At 35.7% G+C, this 26,554-nt stretch overlaps 5 protein-coding genes across 6 annotated transcripts; 2 read left to right on the top strand and 3 right to left on the bottom strand.

Annotated features, from left to right (window-relative positions):
- Positions 1-599: 599 nt before the first annotated feature.
- LOC18012091 (probable phospholipid-transporting ATPase 8) lies at positions 600-5,874 on the top strand. 2 transcript variants are annotated; one of them, XM_024151168.1, is made up of 12 exons: positions 600-806; positions 932-1,583; positions 1,668-3,022; positions 3,118-3,228; positions 3,317-3,593; positions 3,691-3,779; positions 3,868-3,976; positions 4,074-4,298; positions 4,385-4,510; positions 4,593-4,691; positions 4,775-4,966; positions 5,043-5,874. In XM_024151168.1, exons 2-12 carry the CDS (start codon positions 1,191-1,193, stop codon positions 5,661-5,663), a joined length of 3,597 nt encoding a protein of 1,198 aa, XP_024006936.1. In that variant the 5' UTR covers positions 600-806; positions 932-1,190; the 3' UTR covers positions 5,664-5,874. The 2 variants fall into 2 exon arrangements, with proteins under 2 accessions (XP_024006936.1, XP_006395394.1); XM_006395332.2 differs by having other exon boundaries at positions 600-1,583.
- A 1,259-nt stretch (positions 5,875-7,133) lies between these two features.
- Positions 7,134-8,355, top strand: LOC18012090. Its single transcript, XM_006395331.2, has one exon. The coding sequence runs from the start codon at positions 7,298-7,300 to the stop codon at positions 8,090-8,092; it is 795 nt and encodes a 264-aa protein (XP_006395393.1). The 5' UTR covers positions 7,134-7,297; the 3' UTR covers positions 8,093-8,355.
- An 815-nt stretch (positions 8,356-9,170) lies between these two features.
- Positions 9,171-10,982, bottom strand: LOC18011962 (NADPH:quinone oxidoreductase). Its single transcript, XM_006395330.2, has 3 exons — positions 10,717-10,982; positions 10,449-10,640; positions 9,171-9,630 (listed from the first exon to the last, which is right to left on the bottom strand). The coding sequence occupies exons 1-3, from the start codon at positions 10,811-10,813 to the stop codon at positions 9,329-9,331; spliced, it is 591 nt and encodes a 196-aa protein (XP_006395392.1). The 5' UTR covers positions 10,814-10,982; the 3' UTR covers positions 9,171-9,328.
- A 6,069-nt stretch (positions 10,983-17,051) lies between these two features.
- On the bottom strand, positions 17,052-18,346 carry LOC18011961 (trichome differentiation protein GL1). Its single transcript, XM_024151097.1, is given in 4 exon segments — positions 17,052-17,212; positions 17,215-17,471; positions 17,928-18,057; positions 18,202-18,346. Coding segments are annotated over 4 exon segments (693 nt in total).
- A 5,485-nt stretch (positions 18,347-23,831) lies between these two features.
- Positions 23,832-26,541, bottom strand: LOC18011965 (protease Do-like 1, chloroplastic). Its single transcript, XM_006395328.2, has 8 exons — positions 26,107-26,541; positions 25,761-25,883; positions 25,303-25,474; positions 25,137-25,174; positions 24,773-24,971; positions 24,495-24,647; positions 24,225-24,359; positions 23,832-24,128 (listed from the first exon to the last, which is right to left on the bottom strand). Exons 1-8 carry the CDS (start codon positions 26,517-26,519, stop codon positions 24,051-24,053), a joined length of 1,311 nt encoding a protein of 436 aa, XP_006395390.1. The 5' UTR covers positions 26,520-26,541; the 3' UTR covers positions 23,832-24,050.
- Positions 26,542-26,554: the final 13 nt, after the last annotated feature.

Below are 26,554 nucleotides of genomic sequence, written 5' to 3'. Positions count from 1 at the left end.
TTTTTTTTCAACAATATATTTTTTTGGTTGTTTGTTTAAAATTATGTAAAATTATAAATGTTGTCAGCAAATTAATGTATTATTAACGAAGAGTAGACGAGGATGGTACTGGTAGGTGTTGAAGCTTTGTTACGTTTAAAATAAACATAAATTCCATCACAGAAAAATATTCACTTTATTACTACAATTGCATCTTACGTGACCTATTGCATTTGATCTTATACTGTACTATTTTTTAATTTTTGGTTCCTTTTTTATAATAATTATTATTTCACCGTAAAAGATGAACCAAACCGAATTTTTGACAACTACTGGTCGTATAAATTATCTTCCTTAAAGTGGAAATAGCTAGAAAACGGTGCGATACTAAGTTTTCAAATAATTAATCAGTAAATACCGTAAGATATCACCACGTGTCATACTGTGACGTTGGACTCATCGAAGACCGACAAATGTCAGCAAGTCTTCACGGAATCGTACGGGGAAAGAACAAAAACACAAACAGAGGAAAAAATTAAAACAGAAAAATGAAAATAAAAATAAAGATAAAGATTGGAAAATGTTAGAAGAAAAATGAAATAAAACAAAAAAGAAAATTTGGGAAATGGTCTTGACTCGTCGTTCTCTCTGCTGTCGTTTACTTACGAAAGAGGCAAAGTTGAGTAGCGATCGGAGCTAAGCACACACTCTTTCTCTTTAGTCTTTAGGATCTTTGCTTTCTTTTACTATTTTAGAGTTTCTTTCTCTCTTTCGTCTCTCTCTCTCTATCTGTAAGGAATTAGATCTTTGGGAACACTTGGGACCAAGTAAGGAATCTTTCAGACAAATGTTTTTTTTTTTTTCCTTTTTTTAATTGAACTGATAGTTACTGTTTAGTGCAGCTTCTCGATTTCCTTATCCGTGATTTTGGAATTTTTGTTCTCTTAATTAGATTCCACCTGATTCTCCTCAGCTACTACATTTGGTGGTTTTGGATTCGTGATCTGGTTGGTGATTCATGATTTTAGTTTGAAATCTGTGTTTAAGTAGCTGTGGACTTTCTCCGAGAAAAAAAAATGGTTGCTTTTTTTCGTGTTGAGAACGAAATCTCCTCTAATTCTTCTTGTGGATTTGAGAAAACAGAGAGAAATCATCCTTGATTTCTTGAAAAGCTCTGTCTTTATAAAGGAAGAATTTTTATTTTTAAGAAGATGGCTGGAGAGAGGAGAAAAGGGGTGCGTTTGAGTAAATTGTATTCGTTCAAGTGTTTTAAGCCTTCCTCTGGAGAAGATCATTCTCATATTGGGTCAAGAGGTTACTCAAGAGTTGTGTTCTGTAATGATCCCGATACTCCCGAGGCTCTTGAGCTTAATTACAAAGGGAATTATGTGTCAACCACCAAGTACACAGCTGCTAATTTCATCCCAAAGTCCTTGTTTGAGCAGTTTAGAAGAGTTGCAAATATATATTTCCTCGTTGTCGCTTTCGTTTCCTTTAGCCCTTTGGCTCCTTACACCGCCCCGAGTGTTCTTGCACCGCTCTTGTTTGTGATCGGTGCCACAATGGTCAAAGAAGGAGTTGAAGATTGGAGGAGAAGGAAACAAGTATGGCTTTTTATTCTTTCATTTTGGCATAAGATGGTTTAGACTAGGATCTTGATTTTCTTATGATGGTTCTTTGCGTAATAGGACATTGAAGCTAACAATAGGAAAGTCCAAGTTTTTGGTAAAAACGGCACATTTGGAGAAACGAAGTGGAAAAATCTCAGAGTTGGTGATATTGTGAAGGTTCATAAAGATGATTACTTTCCAGCTGATCTTCTTCTTCTTTCGTCTAGCTATGAAGATGGAATCTGTTATGTTGAAACCATGAACCTAGACGGGGAGACTAATCTGAAGCTAAAGCACGCCTTGGAGATAACATCCGATGAAGAGTCAATCAAGAACTTCAGGGGTGTGATCAAATGTGAGGATCCTAATGAGCATCTCTATTCCTTTGTAGGAACACTTCAATTCCAAGGGAAACAATATCCTCTCTCTCCTCAGCAGATGCTCTTGAGAGACTCGAAGCTGAAAAACACTGATTACATCCATGGCGTGGTTGTTTTCACTGGTCATGACACCAAGGTGATGCAGAATGCTACTGATCCTCCTTCAAAGAGGAGCAAGATTGAGAAAAAAATGGACAAGATCATTTACATCCTCTTCAGTATCTTGATTGTGATATCGTTTACTGGTTCTGTGTTCTTTGGGATTATAACAAGAAGAGATCTCAGTGATGATGGGAAGCTAACTCGATGGTATCTTAGACCAGATGAGACTACTGTCTTTTATGAGCCACAGAGAGCGGTTCTTGCTGCTTTCTTTCATTTCTTGACCGCTCTGATGCTATACGGTTACTTAATACCGATCTCGTTATACGTGTCGATTGAGGTTGTGAAGGTCTTGCAGAGTATATTCATCAACCAAGACCAAGAGATGTACCACGAGGAAACAGACAGGCCTGCTCGTGCAAGGACGTCTAATCTCAATGAAGAGCTTGGTCAAGTCGACACGATTCTGTCGGATAAAACAGGTACTCTGACTTGCAACTCAATGGAGTTTGTGAAATGTTCGATTGCTGGAACTGCTTATGGTCGTGGTATGACGGAAGTTGAAATGGCCTTGAGAAAGCAAAAGGGTATGATGAGACCTCAAGAAGAAGCTGATAATGATGATTCTTTATCTATCAAGGAGATAAAAGCGAGCTCGACTAAGTCGGTTAAAGGCTTTAACTTCTGGGATGAGAGAATAGTTGATGGGGAATGGATTAATCAACCAAATGCAGAACTGATACAGAAGTTTTTTAGGGTGTTGGCTATTTGCCACACTGCTGTTCCTGATGTAAACAGTGATACTAGAGAGATCACATATGAAGCTGAGTCTCCTGATGAAGCTGCTTTTGTCATAGCTTCTCGAGAGCTTGGATTTGAATTCTTTGAAAGGTCTCAGACTAATATCTCCTTGCATGAAATTGACCACATGACCGGTGAGAAAGTTGACAGGTAAACAAAGCGTGTGGATTCTTTCTTATTGGCTAACATGAGAACACAACATTTCTGAAGTTATCAGATTCTTTTTTTTTTTTTTTAATGTTCAGAGTATATGAGCTTCTTCATGTCCTAGAGTTCAGCAGTTCACGCAAAAGAATGTCGGTGATTGTGCGAAATCCGGAAAACCAGTTATTGTTGCTTTCAAAAGGCGCAGACAGGTTATTACTTTTTTTTCTATGTGGAGGCAAATCTTAAAGTAATCCTATATTTATCAGTGGAAATATCTTATTCTGTCATGTGTTTCAGTGTAATGTTTGAAAGACTTGCTAAACACGGACGCCAAAATGAGAGAGAGACAAAAGAACACATCAAGAGGTATGCAGAGGCAGGTTTAAGAACTTTGGTGATTACATACAGAGAAGTTGATGAAGACGAGTACAGAATATGGGAAGAGGAGTTTCTGAAAGCCAAAACTTTGGTCAGTGAAGATAGAGATGCTTTGATTGATGCAGCTGCTGATAATATTGAGAAGGATTTGATTCTTCTTGGCTCTACTGCAGTGGAAGATAAACTACAGAAGGGTGTAAGTAGAACCAAAAAGTTCTGATAAAGATGGAGAAAGATATGATTCTTTTTAGACTTACTTTTCTTTTTTTCTTTTTTTTTCTCTTGTTATAAAGGTTCCTGATTGTATTGACAAGTTATCTCAAGCTGGGGTCAAGATATGGGTTTTAACTGGCGACAAGACAGAAACTGCAATAAATATCGGGTATTCATAGACATCTTATATCTTTTCTTGATTATCATTTGTTTTCTGTAAAAAGTAAAAATGTTAAAAGCTGTGATGTTGTTGACAGATATGCTTGTAGTCTCTTAAGAGAAGGCATGAAAAAGATTTTGATAACTCTAGATTCACCTGACGTTGAAGCATTAGAAAAACAAGGAGACAAAGATGCTGTTGCTAAGGTAGTTTGTTTTTTTCTTGTTTTTTTGTTTCCGTGATTTTTAACACTCTAATTTTTTGGAAAATGATGAGAATTTGTTTTGTTCGTTTGTTAAATAGGCTTCTTTTCAGAGTATTAAAAAACAGTTACGAGAAGGAATGTCACAAACTTTTGCAGCAACGGGCAATTCAGCTAATGAAAATCCGGAAACGTTTGGTTTAGTGATTGATGGAAAGTCTTTAACTTTTGCATTAGACAAGAAGCTGGAGAAAGAGTTCTTGGAACTTGCGATTCGATGTAATTCTGTTATATGTTGCCGGTCTTCCCCAAAACAAAAGGCTCTCGTAAGATTCATGTCACCACTTTACATTCTGTTTTCACTTGTCTTAGTAATCTGATTTGAGAGACCTAGAATATATATATTTGTTAGGTTACAAGATTGGTAAAAAGCGGGACAGGTAGAACAACACTGGCCATTGGAGATGGCGCAAATGATGTTGGAATGCTTCAGGAAGCTGATATTGGAGTCGGTATAAGTGGTGCCGAAGGAATGCAGGTTACAGATTTTCTTATCTCTTCTTCAATTTACTATAAGAAATGATCATCAGAATTAGAACTCTGAAGTTTTCTGTTGACAGGCAGTGATGGCTAGTGATTTTGCGATTGCTCAGTTTCGGTTTCTGGAACGTTTGTTGCTTGTTCACGGCCATTGGTGTTATAGAAGAATAGCAATTATGGTAACAAGCTTTAAGAACTGAACTTATTAGGTTGAAGTTTGTTGTTCTTTATTAGTGATTTTGTATTTTTTTGTGAAATTCAGATATGCTACTTCTTCTACAAGAATCTCACATTCGGATTCACACTGTTTTGGTACGAAGCTTATGCATCTTTCTCCGGAAAACCGGCTTATAACGATTGGTACATGTCGTGCTACAACGTCTTCTTCACTTCACTTCCCGTCATTGCTCTTGGAGTCTTTGATCAAGACGTCTCTGCTCGCCTTTGTCTCAAGGTAAAAACATTCTTTCTCTCTCTCGATCAAGAACAAGAATCACTTTCCGGTTCTTGATTTTCTTGTTTTCTCGCAGTATCCGATACTGTACCAAGAAGGAGTACAGAACATATTATTCAGCTGGGAACGGATCCTCGGTTGGATGTTGAACGGAATCATAAGCTCGATGATCATTTTCTTCCTCACGATCAAGACAATGGCGGCTCAAGCTTTTCAGAAAGATGGCCAAGTAGTCGATTACTCTGTTCTTGGCGTGACAATGTACTCTTCCGTGGTATGGACAGTGAATTGCCAAATGGCGATTTCGATAAACTACTTCACTTGGATCCAACATTGCTTCATTTGGGGAAGCATAGGGTTTTGGTATCTGTTTCTTGTCGTTTACGGTTCTCTTCCTCCAACGTTCTCCACGACAGCGTTTCAGGTCTTGGTCGAGACCTCGGGACCGAGTCCGTTCTGTTGGCTCACTCTTGTCCTCGTCATGGTCTCTGCTCTCTTGCCTTATTTCTCTTACAGGGCGTTTCAGATCAAGTTCAGACCCATGTACCATGATATTATTGTTGAACAGAGGAGAACGGAACGGCCAGAGACTGCGACGAGGACGACGAGTGCCGTTTCTGGTGAGCTTCCGGTGCAAGTTGAGTTTACTCTGCATCATCTTAAAGCAAATTTATCGAGAAGAGATTCTTGGAATTGATTCGTATTTTACGCAACTTATAGCTTTGTTTTGTTTGTCTTCTTCTTCTTCTTCTGATTTTTGTAAATATACGCAGGAGATGTGAGAGTGAAAATGTAGATTGTAGTGTGACTACTTAGTTTCTTGGTGGACTGTCTTGAGAAATTGTTTAGTTTATAGAGATTAATACTATTTCCTCTGTCAACAACATCTTCTTAATGATATGGCAAAAAATAGCATTTGATATTGACAATTAAGCAAAACAATAATTAATTATAAGTATTATAAGCTCTATGACATTTAATTCCGCATATTGTGTGACGATTTTTGGTCTAGTGGTGGGAGAAAATAAATGTGAGAGATCTTTGATTTGATTCTGATAGCGATTCAAGTCCAAGTTATAGCTTTGCTCGTAAGAAAGACTTCGTCAAGAAAAGTGATAACGACATCTAGAAGTATTATACGTATACATATTGTACATATACGTGCCCATGTGATGTGAATCGTATTTCTTATAGCAGGATAGAATTTATTGCTTTCAATTATATATATTTTGCGTGAGTAAGTTGAAACAAAAAAGAAACAATTTCGAACCTTCGTTTTCGAGAAGCTAAGATTACAATATTATTATATATAAGATTTGATGCAACGCAGCAGCAATGATTCATGATTCTTCTTGCTTTGTCACCAATTACGTATGCATTCCCTTATTATGGGCTGCTTGGGCTACAATTCAACTTTTCAATTCAAACACAGTCACACATGACATAAGAAATTCAATAATTGTTGTAGAAAATAGAAGAAGTAAATCAATAGTTAATAGACATAAAATTAAAAATATTACTCAAACAGCAGAGCGTAAGCGATGATCAATGCTTATATAGTCGCCATGTTTATCATGAGAATATATATGTAATATCCATCTATTTAAGAAAATGTACAATAATAAATGGTTGAAAATGTTCTGATCAAACTAGTTTTTGGGAGCAAAAACATTCTGCCAATTTACTTTCTCAATCAAATAAGTTATAAACGTTGTATTGATCATATAAAATTCAAAATATAGCCAATTCAAAAACTACAAATTTCGTCCGACTCCGAATGATAATCAACGGAGCCCGCCAAATTTTCAATGCTTAATATTACCATTTGAATTCAAAATACTAAATACTGTATTCTTATCATAATCAACTCAAAAGTATTAATTAATAGAATTCCGAGCATAGCACTAAAATATTTGTTCCAATATAAACTTTCGGTCGATATTTTGAGAGGAACTGTCTTGTTGTCACTAACTTTTTTCTGAACCATAATAATTTATTAGGTGAAATATATACATTGATTAGAATGTATTAAAAAAATACACACCAAAACTTCTGGATCAAATAGCAGGATACGCTTCTAGAAAGTCCACGTTATGATGCTTGATATTATTTTATAGTTTGATGCTATGACACACATTAAGCTTTTAGTGAGTAATTACTGAGTTTGCCATTTCCATGTGCCCAACCGCTTCTCCTATATATACGGCCAATTACAGAAGAAGACAAAAAAAACGCCATTAAAGAAAACCTCTCTCTCTCTCACGCTCTTTTCGTTTGTCAACTGTAAATCCCGGAGCTAGAAGACAAGTAAGAGAGAAAGCTTCTCAGATAATGGAGAAAGACGGTGACTATATCGCCTCCACGGCGTCTTTCTCACCTAGCTTCAGTACTTACTCCGGCGATCGACTCGCCGAGATCGCCGAACGAGTTAGCCACGACTATTACAAGGACAAAGGAGACGAAGAATTCGAGTTCGCGATTCTCCAATCGGATCGTGACGCGTCGTCTTCTTCCGGCGACGGTGGATTAGTATTCCCGGTTTTCGACCAAAATCTCGTCTCCGCCGTGGAACCTGACTCCGTTTCGCCGGAAGCGGTTGTGACTCCGTTAAAAGATCTGTTCCTCCGGGAACGTAACGATCAGGAGCAGCAGCCGCAACAGGCGTATTCGTCGTCGTCGGACGATGAGGAGGAAGATGAAGATGAAGATGAGCTCGACGCGATCCCGAGCGAGATCTACTGTCCATGGACGCCGGAGAGATCCGCGGCGGAGATGTCACCGAGCGGAGGTTGCAGAAAGAGCAAATCGACTGGATCGTCTTCCACGTCGTCGTGGTCGAAGAGACGGTGGCGAATCAGAGATCTGCTAAAGAGAAGTAACAGCGACGGGAAACAGTCGCTCAAATTCCTGAATCCGAGCTCCATTAACGAATCTTCGAAGAACAAGGAGACGACGACGGTGAAGAAGAAGGAGAAAGAGAAGGTATCTGCACATGAGAAGTTTTACTTGAGGAACAAAGCAATCAAGGAAGAAGACAAGAGAAAATCATATTTACCGTACAAGCAAGATCTTGTTGGACTTTTCTCCAACATTAACCGATACGGAAAAGCTTTTCCTCCCTTCTGAATTTCTGATCCAACAACAACAATGGATAAAAGTCTTCTCTTTTCTCTTTTGGATCTATTCGAAGAAATTTTAAAGTTTTTTTTTGTTACTCTTTAAATCAAATTTCTTTTTTAAGTAAAGAAGAAGAAAAGATGCGATTTCACATTCGTATAATAAAGTACAATATATCTCATAGCTTGTAACAGATGTAGATGGGTAATTTTTTAAATAATTACATCTGTTTCTGGGTTTTTAGACAGATTTGATGACCTAGTTTCATCATGTTTATATGATTTTGTGTATTTATTTATATATAATTTGGGTGCAAGATTTGATGTGAATAATAGAAAAACGCTGCAAGTAGTTGCGTGTTTTTAAGTGTGTATGCATTTGATGTATGTTCGTTGAGGAAGATATTTTGATACAACAAACACGCATGTAAATGAAGACAAATAATTAAAACTTTGATAGATGGACATCATAAACTATACAATGACAAGTGAACTTTATTTCTTTAGATAAAAAGGACATTGTTTTCGTAAATGCTAGTACCTACTAACTGCGAATGAATGAATAATATCTTGATAAAGTAATTGTCTCGTAATTAAGACTAGGCCCATTAGGGTCATCTATAGACTATAGACTATACTATATATACCCCACTCCGTAGCCATTTAAGTTACACATTCCTAATTGGACTACATTATCATTATTATAAAGATGTGTAGTTTCAAGCAACGGTTTATCATATTTCATCGTATGGAATATAAATGTAGACAAGTAAGTTTCACTTTGTAAGTTACTCCATTTCTACTGAGTAGCTTTCGAAAGTCCTTGGAGACAGAACTCAAGCATGCATTTTTAACTGAAATCATTGAATCCCACTTTCTGACTCAAAAGTCAACTTCTTTGTCTCGTTATAATGTTGGTGACCATACAAAATTAAGTGGAAACTTATCTTAAGTGGATTGAAGAAGAATCAGGTGGAAAAAATTATCCAAGACCAATTTTAGTCTTCGTAGACCACTTCCCAATTGCCAATGCTGAAATTTATCCCTCTAATTATTTAGGAGAAACGAAAAACAAAAATCATAACACGTTGAATAAACATACTTGTATCATGTAAATACATATACAATACGGTTTAGTGAGCAATAATAACTGTTATACGTGCCACACTGTTTCTTATCATAACAATTGATATTATTATTTTCACCACACGATCAATCTCACAAATGATGAAGAATCTGCCTTTGCTTACTTACATTGAAGTCGCAGAGTGAATGCATGTAACGAGACAAGGACTTGTTTTAACCTCTCCTTAGCCGCTTCATCGACCAAGTTTCCTTCTGCGTCGAACTTCTGAGGTGGTTGAAACGCATTGAGAGTAAACTCTGGTTTGTTGATGAAATGAAGATCAAGGAAAACTCCGATTTGTCGAAGATGATATTGAGATCTTCCTCCACCAAATCCTCCTCCGGTGCTTATAACAGCAGCGGGTTTGTCAGCCCAAACATTAGGTGATCGTGAAGCCCAGTCGATAGCGTTCTTAAGAGGAGCTGGTAAAGAAAAACCGATCGAGTCAGGAGATCGAAAAAAGTTTTGAATCCTTATGTTTCATACAATGCAGAAAACAAATTTGTCATGATCTTGAACTGGTTACAAGTCATGTCACAGTACTCAAACACTAAGCAACAAGTATACGAGGTTCATAGAAAGAGAGCTTGCATCAAATAGATAATAACTCGGAAATGAAGATAGAAAAATTGAAAATTTGACAAGCCAACAACAGTAAAACTCGTGAAAGTCTTTCAATTTGAGCTTATGTTGGTCCCATGAGTCACACTATTAACCCAAATCAATGGTTCCAATCAGATTCTTCTTGATGTTTGACAAACCAAAAAACCCTAAGCTTTCCACAAACCAAACATTCTCTGTACACATTCACATGTCTTATCTCCAACGAACAAGGCAAAGAAGAAAGAACATATCATTCTGCAGCAAACATATACCATTGACTCTATAATCCCATTTTATACCTCTGAATCAGATACAAAGCTCAAAGATGAACACTTTTTTAGACAACTAATGAGAACAAACCAAAAACCCTAAGCTTTCCACAAACCAATCATTCTCTGTAGACATCCGATCTCACATGTCTTACCACCACTATCTCCAAGGAACAAGACAAAGAAGAAAGAACATATCTTTCTGTAACCATTGACTCTATAATCCCATTTCACACCTCTGAATCAAATACAAAGCTCAAAGAAGGAAACTTTTTAGACCCAAACTTTAACTAATGCGAACAAGAATCCAGCTTAGCAGTGAAATCCACATGAAGACAAATTGAATAAGAAAAGGGTTTCAAAAGTACCTGAGACAGAGTAATTGTACTCAGGGGAAGCGAAGAGAATGCTATCGGCTTCAAGAATCTTCTGCCGGAAAGCTTCGACGGCCGGAGGATAAGTCCCGTTGGTTTCCAGATCGGTATTGATCAACGGCAACGGAGAAATGTCGATATACTCAATCTGCATCCCCGACACCGACTCCTTCGTCAAATCGATCGCTATAAAAATCCACCCAAGAATTTAAGCAAACAAAACTCTAAAAAATTGACAAAGAGTAAGGGAAGAGGAATATACCGGCCCGGAGGAGACCACTGTTGAAAGAGCCTTTACGGAGTGAACCGGAGAGAGCAGCGACTCTGATCAATGGCTTCATCGCCGTCACTGCCTCCATTTTCTCCGATTAGAGTTTTGACAAAAATGCTGACCAATGAAGAAGGGTGTGATTAGAGTAGGTTAGGTGAAGAAAAGGATAGAGAAGACGATTCCACTTAATCCATTAGAGTATTATTATGGTTTAGTGACTAATGATTCAGGTTAGAAATTTTACTCCCAAAAAAAAAAGAAAAAAAAATACTTCCAGTAAATAAATCAAAAGTAGTGTGTATAGAAGAAGAAGCGTAAGAGAATGTGACTTTTAAAGATCGCATAATAATTAAGGAAATTGTGTGATCGGAATCGTCTCAATCAGTATTTACTCTCGGAATGGTTCACGTTTGAGTAATTATATTTGTTTGGGCATCAATCCTTCACTTGTTCTCAATCAGGCTTTTTATTTCTTTTTTGGGGGTTTATTAAGAAACAGTATAGCCCCCCCCCCCCCCCCGAACTTTTGTGAAGAAAATTTTTCCAGCATTTGGTAAAAATTCACAATTTATTTCAAAATAAAGTAAAAAAGGAGAGAAAATGTATTGAGGATATGACGTAAGATTAGACCACAGAATCTTCCCCCAAATCTCTCTTTTTGGATCTTCGCCTTTCTAATGCGATCTCATTACACCAGATTTTTGTTTCCCCCATATATTATCATTAAGATTATAAACAAAATCGCAAGCTTCCCGCCATGGTTCGCCATTCTAGAACCTTGAGTACCACGCATGTCGGGTAGGTCTTCAACACCTTTCAAGAATATCCAAAACCTAGCTCTCGGATCATAAAAGCTAATTCGATTCTCACTACTAAAAGTGTACAACATGTTGTCAATAACTAAGGCTGGGCGCGGAGCGGATATCCTGGATTTTGAGGATATCCGTGATCCGCTCCGCTCCGTCCGGATAATCATGTTTCTGATCCGTATCCGCTCTGTAATTATTCGGATATTCGTTTTCCGGATATCCGCTAAAAATTTGAATATTTGCCGGATATTCGATCCGCCCCATAAAAATATTTAAATAATAATATATTTAAAATCAAAATTTTAAAAATCAAAATTTAGCTAAAAATGACAGTATTTTCTTTAAAAATATATTATTTTACTTAACTTATTAAGTTTTAATATTTATAATAATCAAATTTATAAACAAAAACTCATAAAAATTACATTTATATATAATAATTATACACTTTATATGAATTATTATCTATCTATATATACATATATATTTATATCGGAGCAGAGCGGATATCCGTTTTAATTTATTTTAGTATTTGTGATTTGCTCCGTTTTTAACGGATATTGAATTTTAGTATTTGCTTTGCTCCATAAAATTATGGATATCCGGATTTTTCGGATCGAATCGAGACGGATAACGGATTGAAGCAAATATAACGGATATTTTGTCCAGCCCTATCAATAACACACGAACCAACTTTCCATCCATTATTCAACCAATTTTCCATATTCCACCTATTTTTCTTAAGATTATATAGACAATGCTTTTCAAATTAACGATCCATTACATCAATATTCTTGTTCACTACAAGACTATTAATAGTTCTCTCGTGCATCTCTTCGTTACAAGAACCCGAAAAACACTCCCAAGTTTCCCTCTCGAGGTCGAAAACCTCAACCCAATCATTAAATGTCTATATTATTTATCAAATGAGAGATGGAACCTTACAAAAGCGAGTCTAACTCTTGCAAGGTTTACAAAGAGTGTAACCAAATATTTGTTATTTTGATTAAAAAAAAACAAAAGAAAAAAAACAAGGAAACATTTTTTTTTTTTGGTAAAAATGTTAAGATTTTATTACCATTTTCGAGTTTTTGACAGAATTACGGAGAATACAAAGAAAACAGATTAACCGGAAAAAAAACACTACAGACAATAAAACCACAACCAAGATATAGCAGACACGAAGGCTAAGAAAACGGTTAACGAAAATAATAAAAGAAAACCGAAGCAAAACCAAACGCGAAAGCAGCAATCACACGCCGAAACGCAGACCATCCTATTTTTGCCATAGTTCAAAAGAGCTAGAATTCTCATCCTTGTTGCCACGAGCATCACATCCGTAAAGCCAGCCCTCAAACCTCCGGGAAAAACGCCTACAGCTTCTCCGAGAACTAACAGGATTTCCGAAATCCATAACGGACTAACATGCATCTGTCGACAAAGGAGCCCGAGCGGGCAATTGAAGAGTCACCTCCAACCGCCATTCCCAAAAAGAACGAATCTCCTCAAGAACTAGCCCCCACAGCTACACGCTAGCCGCCACAACATATCGGCGCCTCAACATCTCACGTCTAGAGTTGCTCCACAATCAACACCAGACTACGCCGGAGCCAACACAAGCCGAGACCTTAAGCACAAACGCAAAGCTACCGCACCTTGGTTGGGAACACACACTGCCGGAGAAACCTGGCCACACCGATGGAAGACGGCACCGGAGCTTCACCACCAAAAGAGCTGCAAGAAACTACCGCTGAGCCACCCGCCTTGAGCCATCGCAGGGAGACACCGAAGGTGGAGCCACGCAAGGTGGGAGAGACGCGAGCCACCACGCTGAGCCACACAAGACAAGAGTAACCAATGACACCTTTGCCGGACTTAGGACCCGTCCTCAAAGTCCGATTTGCCGCCGCTGGAGACGAAGATGACTCATGTAAAGGCGCCACCACTCAACTGCCAAGGGGACACCGATTTACAACCAGAGGCAGAGAGGGACCAAAACGGGAGGAGAGGAAACACCACCCAACCACGCTAAAGACAGCGAGCACGTCACCACCGACAGAGAAGCTCACCGAGGAAACCGCCTGAAAAGAGAAAAACGCTGGAAAAAGAAAGGGAAAAGCAGATCTGGGCAGGAGGACAAGGCGGAAGAGGAAAGGAGCAGCAGCCACAGAGGAAACGCCCCTCCTCCACCGCAGACACCACGACCCCGTGGAGCCTGCGCCGCCGTCGCGCAAGGACCACCACCGAGACTCTCTTCACCGATCAACCAGCTCCGACGGACCTTGAAGGAAAGAGAGACAGGAAACTAGACAAAACTAAAGGAGGAGGTCCGGCGCCGGTGCTAAGGGAGCCACCGGCGTCGGAAAACAAACCAGATGGACGAGATCTACTATTTTGTTTGAAGAGAGAAGGGAGAGGATAAGGAAGAGAGAGGAAGTCCCCTAAAATTACTACTTTGAACTTTTACAAGGAAACATTTGATTTCGAGGTAAAAGAATAATCAATGAAGCTACAAAGCTACAAAACCATCAAATATCCTTCTTTGTCTTCTAGCTGAGATAGTGTTTCTGATGTGCTTGTCAATGCGTCTGAAAATAGTCAATGGAAGGACATGATCTTGGTGATTGAGGAGCTAGTTGTTTCTCTGTCTCCTAAATACTATAAACTAGCTAGCCTGTGCAACCAGTTCCCTTTGAAGCTGGAGACAGGTGTCCATCCGGTTTTGAGTCCATATTAAAAAAGCATTCTAATTGTGAGACGTGATAAAGGGAAGGAGAAGCCTAACTTGTCCCACGTCGTTCCACAAAGCCACACTAAAAATCACAATGCAACACCTAATAGTCTCTAGATTCATCAAATAAATTAAGACCATAAACAACAAGAGGAAGGAACATGTAAGCCCCCCATAAAGCAAGTCTTGATCTTCTGGGGGCAGCTTATCAAGTTGAGCTATCTACATCACAACAACTAGTTTAGGAGTTGCCCCCTTACAAAAACAACTCCTACTATCTTTTGTGATGTGGATAATAAAAGCTAACACTATGTATTTACAAAAAAACAAGCATAACGCGGGCCGTTATACTAGTCATCCATATTCAACATAAATTTTGTTTGATGATGATGCTTGAGGACCATTTCTGGATATAGTTCACACAAAAACTAATACAGTATTTAACAACAAACTGTACTTATATGTCTATCTCATTTGATTGGTCGAATTTCATCTGCCTAAAGACAGTTATGGTGTTACAAATGTTGTGCATCTTGTGCGGCCTCACTCACTCCAAAAATCTGTGCGATTGGTAAACTTTGACCCTGATTTTCTTTATTCACATCGTCTCTTGCATCATCATCATCTTCATGTGGTGTATCTTCATCAGCTTCAAACAAATGGGACAATGAGAAACATCATTCATGTGTAAGCAGAGGCGGACTTATGCTTAGTATACAAGTTCACTTGAACCTACTATTCGTATATTACCAATATAAAATATATACTCCCTCTGTTCAGAATTATTTGATGTTTAAGGTTTTTGCACACAGTTTAAGGATTCATTTAATTTTTATTTTTCTATACTAAAAATATTATTTATAATTCATTTAAATATCATTCAGCCAATAAGAAAACAATCTGCAGAATATAAAAGGTCAAAAACTATAAAAATTCATTAAATTTTGCATTGAAAAGTGAGAACATCAAATAATTTTGAACAAAAAAAACCTTCTAAAACATCAAATAATTCTGAACAGAGGGAGTATTATCTAATTTAGCCATTAAAAATAGGCATATTTAACTCCTTGTTTCTTTTCTTGTTTGATTTCATTTTTTTTTAATGTTGGGCCATAGCCTTTTTTTGGTCTGTTCTCTTGCTTCGACGAATTTGTTTGAAGATAAAAGAATTTCAGTTTGAAGATATTTTGAACTAAACTTGCTAGTGAAAAAATTAAAAGTCATCTGTATGAAAATGAAGGAAGAGAGTACTGTTTGACCAATAAAAAAAAGAAGAAGGAATAAAATAACGCAAGAGAAATAAATGATAAAACTATCTCCAATCATGGCTTATTGAAAACAGTGTAAGAGTTCTCAAAACAATAATATAAAATGAAATTATGTACAAAATGAAGAGAAGAGTCTCTAAATGTATAAAGAGAGATTCTCAAACAAGAGATTTTGAATACCCTCTCTCCTATTTTAAAAGCCTCTATAATATTTAATTATTATTTTCTATACATATAATATATGAAGAGCTTCTTCTAAAATCCTCCCATTTGAGATGATCTAAATATTGTGAAAAAAAATTGTTAATTAGTTAAAATATGTGGTTCAACTTCAAATCAAATCAATTATTGCTGTCACCCAAAGTAATTGTGTTTCCTATCAGGTTTATTTACTGTCATACCCAGTGTGGAAATGTCTGATCCGCACGCAAATCAACTGTGGAAAAAAAAAATATCAGAAAAACTACGAAAATATCCAAATAAAGTATTAAACTACTACGCAATAATACGAGCTCTCGTTTATTTATGGATTCTATTGTATAGCAAATTGACAATGATGAAAGTTTACCTTTTATAAATGGCATAAATGGCATTTTATATAGTAATTTTGAATGGACACCTATACTGATCAGTTATCACAAATTCGTTGTCACCTGAATGGTGGTAGTGGAAGAACAGTGGATGTACGAAGTTTTTTTTTTGGATGTACGAAGTTATTTATTCAGATATATTTTATCCATCTTTCCTTTTTCGCTGGAATCTTTACTATTACCAGTATAAAAAAGGAAAAGGAATAAAAGAATAAATGAATAATAACTCAAGTTCAACAGTTCTTTTTGCGTCCTCATCTAACTGTTTTTTTTTCTCTCTCTAATTGATTCATTGGACTATCAAGAAATAGTGAAGTACACTTTTGGCGACGACACGGTGTAATTGAATTTTGTTTTCTTAATTTATGTGAAAATTATCAAAAGGTCAAATAATTTGAAATGGAGGGAGTATAGGTTTATTATATATATATATATATTATACAGCTTTTAACCGCAAAATGTAAACATTAGTAAAAATAATCAGTGATTCCATAAAGTTTCTGGGTGTTAGTCATCATTGTTTACATCACAACTAGAGGTACACAATAAACATATGTTACATCTAAAAGATATGATGGTCATACACCGACAGATATTTGTTTATCTTCGATTTTTGAGTGAAACTTTTCTGTTGTCAAAAAAGAGAAAAAAAAGGAATAGAACCTTTTTTTCCTTTGACAATGTTTTCAAATTAAAACAAATTATAAGTCAAAAGCTATACTAAATAATAATTATTTTATCTTTTATTTTTAATAAAGGTTTCCTTCTTTAAAAACTCTTATTCAAATTATTTCTCAATATCGCTGCATTGTCTTATCAAACTAAATTTTTTGTTTTCTTATGAGGAGATTATAAAGAAGTACTAGTACATCGTGTTTATATAAATAATATTCTTATTTAATGATGATTAAACACAAAAATGATTAAACTAGAGGCAGTAAGCAAAATCCATCATAAGGAGTGAACTCAGATCGAACTCGTTCAGTTCATTAGCCCAAAAAGCGTTACTGCTATAACAGTTGTTCTTTTCCTCGAAGTAGAGACTCTGATCATTAGTAGTAGTTGCCAATACGACGTTACTTTTTGCCAATCCACTTTGGATTTATCCTCTTCGTACGAGGGTTTAGATACGACGCCGTCCAAGTTCTTGGCTGCATTGTCTCGTTGATGATGAGAATAAGTTTTGGCGGTGTTGTTGAACAATGACGGTGGAGAGTCGCCGTCTCCGGTGGTTGTGACGACGGCGGGGGAGTTATCTCCGATGGTTTTTTTCCTGAGATGAGTGTTCCAGTGATTCTTGACTTGGTTATCAGTTCTTCCAGGTACTCTCTTAGCTATCAATGACCATCTGAATTTGGGGGATAAATGATCAGAAGTTATTATTATAATAACATGAATAGATCATGTTACGTATCTTTAGGACAAGTAATAATAAGTCATGTAGTTTAACTATACGAACATAGTACTATAATATATGTTAGAAAGTCTTTGATGATTTAATACTTAAACTAAAGTATATCATTCTTTTTGTTGACACATTTCATAAAGGAATGCATATATTCATATTTATTTATTTATTTTATCAAAAAGTATGTTCATATTTATATACAAACATAGAGGGAAGAAAATAAATGGAAATATTAGAGAAATTTAAACATTATGAGTCTGACATATATATAATGTGTTTTTATGTATGAAAAGCAGCATTGAAAACTGAAAAAAATCTGCCAACACATTAGGGCTCAAATCATTCGATTTAAACACTTTGTCGAACTCGCTGATGTGGTGAAAGAGAGAGACGTACCTATTGCCGAGGAGCTTGTGGAGACGGATAATGAGGTCTTCTTCTTGTTCAGTGAAATCGCCTTTATTCACATTAGGGCTCAAATAATTTATCCATCTCAGTCTACAGCTTTTCCCACACCTCTTTAGCCCTAATAATTATTGAAAATTTATGCAAAGTGAAGTTAGATGTAGCTAGAGTTTAGTAAAATATATATGGTCACATATGTATATATATATATATATATATATATATAGAGAGAGAGAGAGAGAGAGAGAGAGAGAGAGAGAGAGACCAGTGTTTCGGACGATGCGGTTCCATTGGCCTTTGCCGTGAGCAAGGACATAGTCTCTAAGGATGTTGTCTTCCTCAACTGTCCATAACCCTTTCTTGTATTCTTGGTGATTCTCTTTTCCCTTTGATCTTCTCCTTGTTCTCATACTTTTGTATATTCTGATTATTTATGTATTTGTGTGAGACAGGACTCTAATAGAGAGAAAAAGAGAGCGTGCCTAGTGAGTATATATATATGGGATTTCGTGATGCATGATTAGATAGGAATCTTTAAGTATACTAGCTAAATGTATACGTAGCTTTACTCTCTGCTACCGTATAAAGCCAAATTTTGGCTGTGATTTTTATAAGTGTTTTGTTTTTGTATTAAAACAAAAAAGTAACACAAAAGGCTACATCCGAGGCGCCTTGTTTGCCAAATGTTTGATCTTTTTTTTTTTTTAAACATAAAATGGCTCCCCAATATTATATGTTTATATAACGGACTTGTATTTTATTTGAATTCGCACTTAACCAGTTTGTTTGTTTCACTATACTATAAATACAATTGGTCGCTAAGCAGGGGTATCGTGCTTAGATTTTTAAAGTTTAAGGCAATATTAAAAAATTTGGCCTTTATTTAGATTTATTTTTTAAACTGTGATTTTTTTATATAAAAACAAGTTAATTGGTATAGCGTAAAAAATATCCTTGCTATTTTTATGTAATATATATGATTGATGTGGAGAAAAAGAGTTTAGTATCAAAAATAAAATATTAATTAGATATTTGATATGAAAAATTATTCACTAAAATTGTTTACATAAATTCATTTTTTATGTTAAAATAAAATATTGTAACTATAATGATCAAGTTATATATGAGATAATAATAATAATAATAATAATAATAATAATAATAATAATAATAATAATAATACAGAATATATAATATAAAATGAGTGAAGAAAATTATGTAATAATAGAATCGTAAGAACAGAGAAAACAAATTAAATAACAATCAAAATGAGTGAGTATTTGAAATCTGAAATCCTATAAAAAAACATGACATAAAGCAGATCAACCCAAATAAATTTGTAGAAAACTATTACTAAAAATCAACACAAAAATAAGAAACCATATCTTTTTAACTAGTAGAAATATGAAAGCTGGGGTCCAAAAATTAAACCAGTGGAATAGGGGCCTGAGGCATTTGCCTTTTAAAAGAAATAAGAAACTGAGCACAGCTCTGGTAGGCAGATAACGTCATTTTGGCATTTATCTCAAAAAGGATGGGGTGGCAAAATGCTAAAATTCTAAAAAAGTGAATAATTTTTTCTTTTTGCATGTTTTTGATCGAATAACGCAAAATCATGTAAAGTAGCGTGTAATCGAAACAACTTCTACTTATTTACAATTTTAAGTATGTAGTAATATATCATGTTTCTCTCGTATATATATATGAAAAACAATATTCTTAGTCTTGTGTAATGTTTGATGTTTCTCGTATGAAAAAACATATTACGGTGGCATGGGTGGTTGGATAGTAAAAGACAGAAGGGTTCTCTCCATATTCCAAGGTTAGGAAAATGCCCGGTTATTCGTACCTGATCACTTGATCAGCTTTGACGTTGCGATCTTCTCGCCGCACAGCAACTACCACAGGTCTCGAGCTCCTCCCTACAAGTCTTCTCAGACTCTATCATCAAGTTCTCATTAACACCCTGCGTTTGGTTGAGGATTTGAACGAGATCGATCGCAGCCATTCTCCATGACACAAGGGGTCTTGTTACTTCCTTGACATAAGGGATCTAAATTGTCACTCTCATCTCTTCCATATGTTTTCATTTTATTTTCTGTTCAGCGAACTCTGATGCTGATTGTTAATTTAGCCAAGTTGGCCGTGTTGTCAAAACTTAATCCTCTTTTGGATGTTACTCTTTAGTTATAAATCAAAGCTAAGAATTGACCCCTAACAAAAATAAAAAAAGTCTTGTGTTTTTTTTTTTCTCAAATTATTTACATCATTTACAATAACCTTTTTTTGTTTTCAAATATCCAGCTTCTTCTCTTTTTTTTCAACTGAGAGGAGATATATTTTCTGCTTAGTGAAAACATTAGATTCCATGTACTGATTTATGCGGCTTCTCTGTACATGTACATATGGAATTATGGATCACGTTGATTTGACGTAATCCAAAAGAACTTGAGAAGAAAATAAAAATAAAATACATGCAATATATACGTATACTGAAAATAGTAAAATACAAGCAGACAACACATTATATATGTGTGTGTACTTTATTACCGAGTTCCAACTAACAAGTTACGTGGGATTGATTAAAATAAAATGGTTAGGATTTAGGTGAACAATATTATAGAAGAAGCTCCTGTGCTATTTAAACCATTCTAAATTTCTAACCGTCGCAGCGACTCGGGTTTCCACTTAATTACAGAGCTTCGACCTGTTCTTCTTCAATATATATAGAACAGTCTAAGTTGTTACTTTTTTTTTTTTGATAAATTTAAGTTGTTACTTTGGGGTCGATAAACTTCTCAAGGTAAAGAAAGCCAAACAAACATATATATGTGATTGGCATAGTCAAGTTCTCAACAACAAGCTGTTCTCTAATGAGGCAGTTGGGAATCGATAATTCGTAAATATACATAATTAGAAATTCACTCCAGAAAAAAAAAAAAAAAAAAAAAGAGAGAGGAGGTTCTCATAATCATTTCCAAGTATGTAGGAAAATAATCATTAACAGAGATCCGATTGAATAAACCCGTGACTTTTATGACCCCACGTAATTCCCAAAAACAAAGATAGTGCAAAACACAATTAAACCGGTTTGGTTTAGAGATCATCCAAGTCCCCAACCAATAACCAAGGAAGATAAGATCCTTTTAACTCCTCCCAGTTATAAATAGTTAAATACATGCTATTTATGTCAGTGTTTTGTTGGTTGTACTAAAATATTATTAAACTTTACGTGGGAACACCTTTCACTAACCACGTGGAATAGTAAGAGCATCTCACCTTTCTCTGACCACGTGTAGAATAGTAAGAGCATCAACTTTGGAGTTTTTAAAATTAGTATAGAAATGTGTTTTTAAAAAATTATATAAATAAAATCGTGTTTAAAGAAGAAATAAAGGTTCTTAAGAAAAGAGAAAGAAATACTTAAATAAGCAATTTTAGATATTATTTCTCCTCTCTTAAAATTTCCTTTAATATTTAACTATTATTTTATATATATAATCTTAAAACTTCCTTCTAAAAACCCCATTAGAAATACGGTGAAAAAATGTAAATTTTTGTTTTCGACGAAATTGACTTTATTAATTTGAATAAAAAAAATCGGAATACTATGTTTTAGTCAGCCATGGTGGTGGATACATCCCGAGGAAAGATATTGTCGTATGGGCATTTACGGGCTAATTTATGAGCAGCAACATTTGAGTTTCGTTTTACATGTTGAAAACTAATTAAGACTAGGTGAAGACTCGCGTATATACGCGAATTTAATATATTATTTATATATTTTAATTTGTGTTTAATAAAATAAGAATTTTTCTATCAATCTATAAGAGTTAACTTTTTATTTCTAAGAAAATTATCCTAACAAATACAATCTAATTTATGATAGAATGCATTTGAAGAATTTGTTTAATGTTCTTTAAACTAATTTAAATAAAAAAAAGTGGTTTGTAATTTTGTGATGAGACCATATGTATTTATTAATAAATTTGTCATATTTTCATATTTTTGTAAGCTCTTTGCCTTCTTTTCTAAGGTTGGTATCCATCTCCCACAAGCCTCGAAGTCATTAACCATGTATTACCACCATTTTCTGATGGGATCGTTGATTTGACAAGATTAATAAGAAAACCGAACAAACCAATGATAACTGAAATATAGATTGATTCTTGCCCAATATATATCCAAAATTATCCCCCAACAAAGAGTAAAACCTTTATCTTTTCGAGTAAACAGATAATGATCCAGACTTTATCCTTCTACTACTCAGGAGCCTATACTATGATGATAATAAAGTTTTTTCAAAAGAGATACAATCTCAACCAAGTTTTTATGAAATCAAAACTCTTAGCCTGAATAAATTGGTATGTATAGATAACATGTGAGCTAATTTAAATAATTTCCAATTTGTCAAAATACAAGCAAGCTCTGTTTACAGTATTATGTGATTATATTGACTTGCTATCTCAGAAGTGTTTTTGTTTTTGTTTTTCAGAATTGTCTATTTTATTTAAAATATATATTCATGTCACGATAACCACACAAAATCTTGTGACCAATGGAAGGTAGTATCTAGATGCAATTTGGATAATATGAAGCATGTCTATATTGTTATTCACTTTTTCAGTTAACTGAAAGAATTGCGTTATAAATCTATAGATATATCAACCAAAAAATATGGGTAGATGATAAGGAAATACCTTAAGGTGATATGTGCATTCTGGTGATGCACCATGTGCATTGACCAAATTCCATTTTCACAATATTATGAGCAAGCGGTTAATATTATAACATAGACTTCTAAAATATATCTATAATAACTAATTGACTATAAGCCGTAAGTAAGATAATGTCAATCATAAAGAACACTAGATAACTTTTAAATTATATCAGGAAGCTAAGAGAGAAAATATCAAACAACAAAATTGCTAATGCACATCTTACCAAGAAAATATATGCTTTTACCGAGGATTCTTAGCGATGAAACATTTTTTTTTTAAGAGAAAAGGAAGACGAAGAATTTAGAAATCGATTATAATACATAAATTAGAGATGACAAGTGGCTGATTTTAATTTGATTTTTTAAGCTGATGTGTCTTAAGAAGAGAAGCTTATGTGTCAAATTTGTGAAACTCAACTGAGTTTTTATATAATATATACAATCATGGCAAACAAAAGATTAATATACAATTTCAGATATAAAACTAATTTCATTTTTAGATGGTTTATTATTTCAATTTGAGGTTAGAAACTTAGAATAAATTTTTTTTTTTTTTTGGCAAAGCTACTTTAAAAATTGATAACAACACTAATTTTGAAAAATAAAATGTTAACTTTAAAACAACCTATAAACTGTATATAGAGAGTATTTATTTAAGCGCGTTAACCATCCCTTCCTGAGTGGAGACTCGAACCTGAAAACAAGGATCTAACTTTCATTCCAAAAGAATTATTGAAACCAAATGAACAATCAATTCACCATTGATATTGCTAGATAACTAATCAATTGGTTAACTATTGATATTCACTAAATATTCACTAAATTAACAACAAATTATTATTTTAAACGTACCATCATATATTTTTATACTACCATATCTCTTACTAATAAAAGACATTTTTTTCGGTCTTCTGCCTCTTAGCAACGTTGGCCACCTACCTACTTTTTTTAGTAATGCATTTAACTAGTTCATAACGAAATTAGCCACACATAAAAGTAACACCTAACGTAATTATCCCGACAATATACCATGCAAATTTCGGTTCGGAATGACGGTTGAACCAAACAAAGTCAAAACCATGCAAGCTGAATTTAATTTTTTGGATCGGATCTATAAGAGCAAAATCCAGACTTAAGCCAAAATTTGCAATGGCTAGATAAACCACGCAGCCGACAATATCAAAGTATTCTCTTTACTTTGTTTATGCCTCAGAGTCCGACTCAAATCCAAACCAATCCAAACCATAAGACTGGCTATGCAATATCAACAGATTTTGTCTGTCTTATATATGTACACAACTGGACGATCTATTTTCCGAACAATTGACATACAAGAATAATAAACCAACCGGACTTTTTCTACCGTCATATTTACTTTCTTTCCAACAACCTTTCTAAGTCTCGTCCGATTTTGGTTCGAGAGTTACAGATATTTTCTCCTTGTGATCGCCTCTTAGAACCTCTACGGTCACCTGAGAAAGAAAATCAGCTCCAAACAGAAATGTCAAAAACTCTCTCAAAAAAGTTAACAAGTTAACAAAAAAAAAATTGGACACTCGCGAGTTTACCTTATCACCGACTTTGCATTGGTCGAGAATCCGGTACAGATCACTCCCGTTAGAAACTTTTGTACCATTCACCGACGTGATTATGTCTCCTAGTACTAGTCTCCCATACCCGTCACGTTTTGTTGACTGAAGTCCCTGTGGAACAATACCCATCATTGCACACGTTTTCCAGTGTTAGTTCTATTTGTGTCTATCACATTTCTCTATCTCCGACTAAAACAACCACACGCCGTAGAGAGTTATATACATATGGAAACAAGAAAGGCTTACGGCTTTCCCAGCTGGACCACTTGGAGGAGCATCCAATACGAGCACACCGCTCACTCCCAACTGCTCAACAGATTGGTCCGGTGCGAATTTGATACCTAAGATAGGCCTTGTTACTTTTCCAAACCTCACCAACTGATCAACTATACCACCAACCTGAACGTGTAGACTCGGAAACAATTCACTCTCTCGTTAGTGGATTCAAGGATAGAATAGAAGAGACTCTCTCTCTGGCTGGGCTTGGAATGGGGAAACTAATGAGGCAAAATAAGAGAACTCACGGTGTCAACTGGGATCGAAAAGCCCACTCCAGAAGATGCACCAGAAGGAGAATAAATGGCGGTGTTTATACCAATTAGATTTCCTGAACTATCTAGAAGCGGTCCTCCGCTGTTACCAGGGTTAATGGCTGCATCCGTCTGTATCACATCTTGAATTGGACGACCGGTCGCAGCAGAACTAATTTCTCTTCGCAGACCACTGTACACATCATAATACATAAACATGCTACAGTTTTACGAAAGAAGAAGACTGGAAAGACGACTAGGCGTGTTAAATTAATTCCAGCATTAACATTGGGAAGAACACATCGAAAGTTGAGGAGGATGAAACTAAAAACGAAAAGACAGAGATACTTTAATATACCTTATAACACCAGTTGTAAGAGTGTGATCAAGTCCGAACTGTAAAAGAAGGCCAAAGAGTTCTTGCTTTAATATTGTGTGTGTACAGGATAAAGAAGTTGTTGTGACCCAACCCGCAATAGAAAGGAGACTATAGACATTGATCATTTTTAAGAATGTATACTCACAGGATTGCCAATGGCAAAGACTTTCTGGCCGACGAGCAAATCTGCGGAGACTCCAACAGGTATAGGTCTTAATTTGTCTTTTGGTGCATCGATACGTAGAACTGCAACATCCTTGTCTTGGTCGAATCCAACAACTTTTGCATCAAATGTTGTTTGATCAGCAAGAGTGACCCTGTTATGGATCATGTAAATTTCTCCATCACACACAAACATCCTAGTGAATATGAAGCAATGTAGTAATTTACTCATTCACCACAACTACGAATTTTCCATATCTTAGATGAACCAACCAATGACTATTGTTCCTGTTTAGTGTAGACACTAAAAACAACAGAAATCGTGCAATATATGAACACAAGAACAGTTTTACAGGACTCTGAGAAATCCAAAGAAGTAATGAATAACAAGTTCTCCAAATCAAGATGAGATTTCAAAAACCCAAGAAAACAGAAACGAACCTGAGATCAGAAGCACCACGGATGACATGATAATTGGTAACAATGTGACCCTGCTTATCCCACACGAATCCTGAACCAGATCCTTGCGGCACCTCAAGCACGTCCAATGTGAACGCGTCCTGCCTAATTCAAAACCCAGAGAATACGAAACTGACATTAGACAACTAAGAGAGAAGAAGATTACACTCAAAGCCATTTTGATGAATAGAGTGAAATTGATCAACATAATTCAATCCCAAACAAAACAAAAGAAAAAAACGTAATCCATTAGCTTATTCTCGATAATTTCACCGATTCAGCTGGAGAAATCAAAAAAATTCAATCGAAGAGGCGATAGAATCGATACCTCACGGCGAGATTGGTGATGTAGACAACGGAAGGAGTGTTCTCCTGGAACAATCGAACCGTCGCGAGCTCATCTGTCTGGAGCTTCCGCGGAGTAGAGACGACGAACGCAGCGGCGGAATCGACGGCGGGAGACGCGGCGAAGATGGAAAACGACAGAGCGACGGAGGTGCAGAAGAGGAGCAGAGGCTTGACGGCAGGTACAAGAGACGTAAGAAAACCATCGTCACCATTGTCGTCTAGTGGAAGCTTCGAGAAAACTCGAAAACACCGTTTGGATCGGATAGAGTAGAGAGAAATCGAGCTCGGAGACGAGCGCGAGGAGAGATTCAAGAAGGTTCCATTAGAGAATTGAGAGGAAGGAGGAGAGTGAAGGAAGAGAGTAGAAAGGAGAAGCGAACAACTCGTCGCCATTTACTTTCTGTTCATGGACAAATGGGATTGTGGCC

The sequence above is a fragment of the Eutrema salsugineum genome, unplaced genomic scaffold (assembly GCF_000478725.1).
Source record: "Eutrema salsugineum unplaced genomic scaffold, Eutsalg1_0 scaffold_6, whole genome shotgun sequence".
NCBI classification, from domain to species: Eukaryota; Viridiplantae; Streptophyta; class Magnoliopsida; order Brassicales; family Brassicaceae; genus Eutrema; species Eutrema salsugineum.
This window is presented reverse-complemented; position numbering and strand designations above follow the sequence as displayed.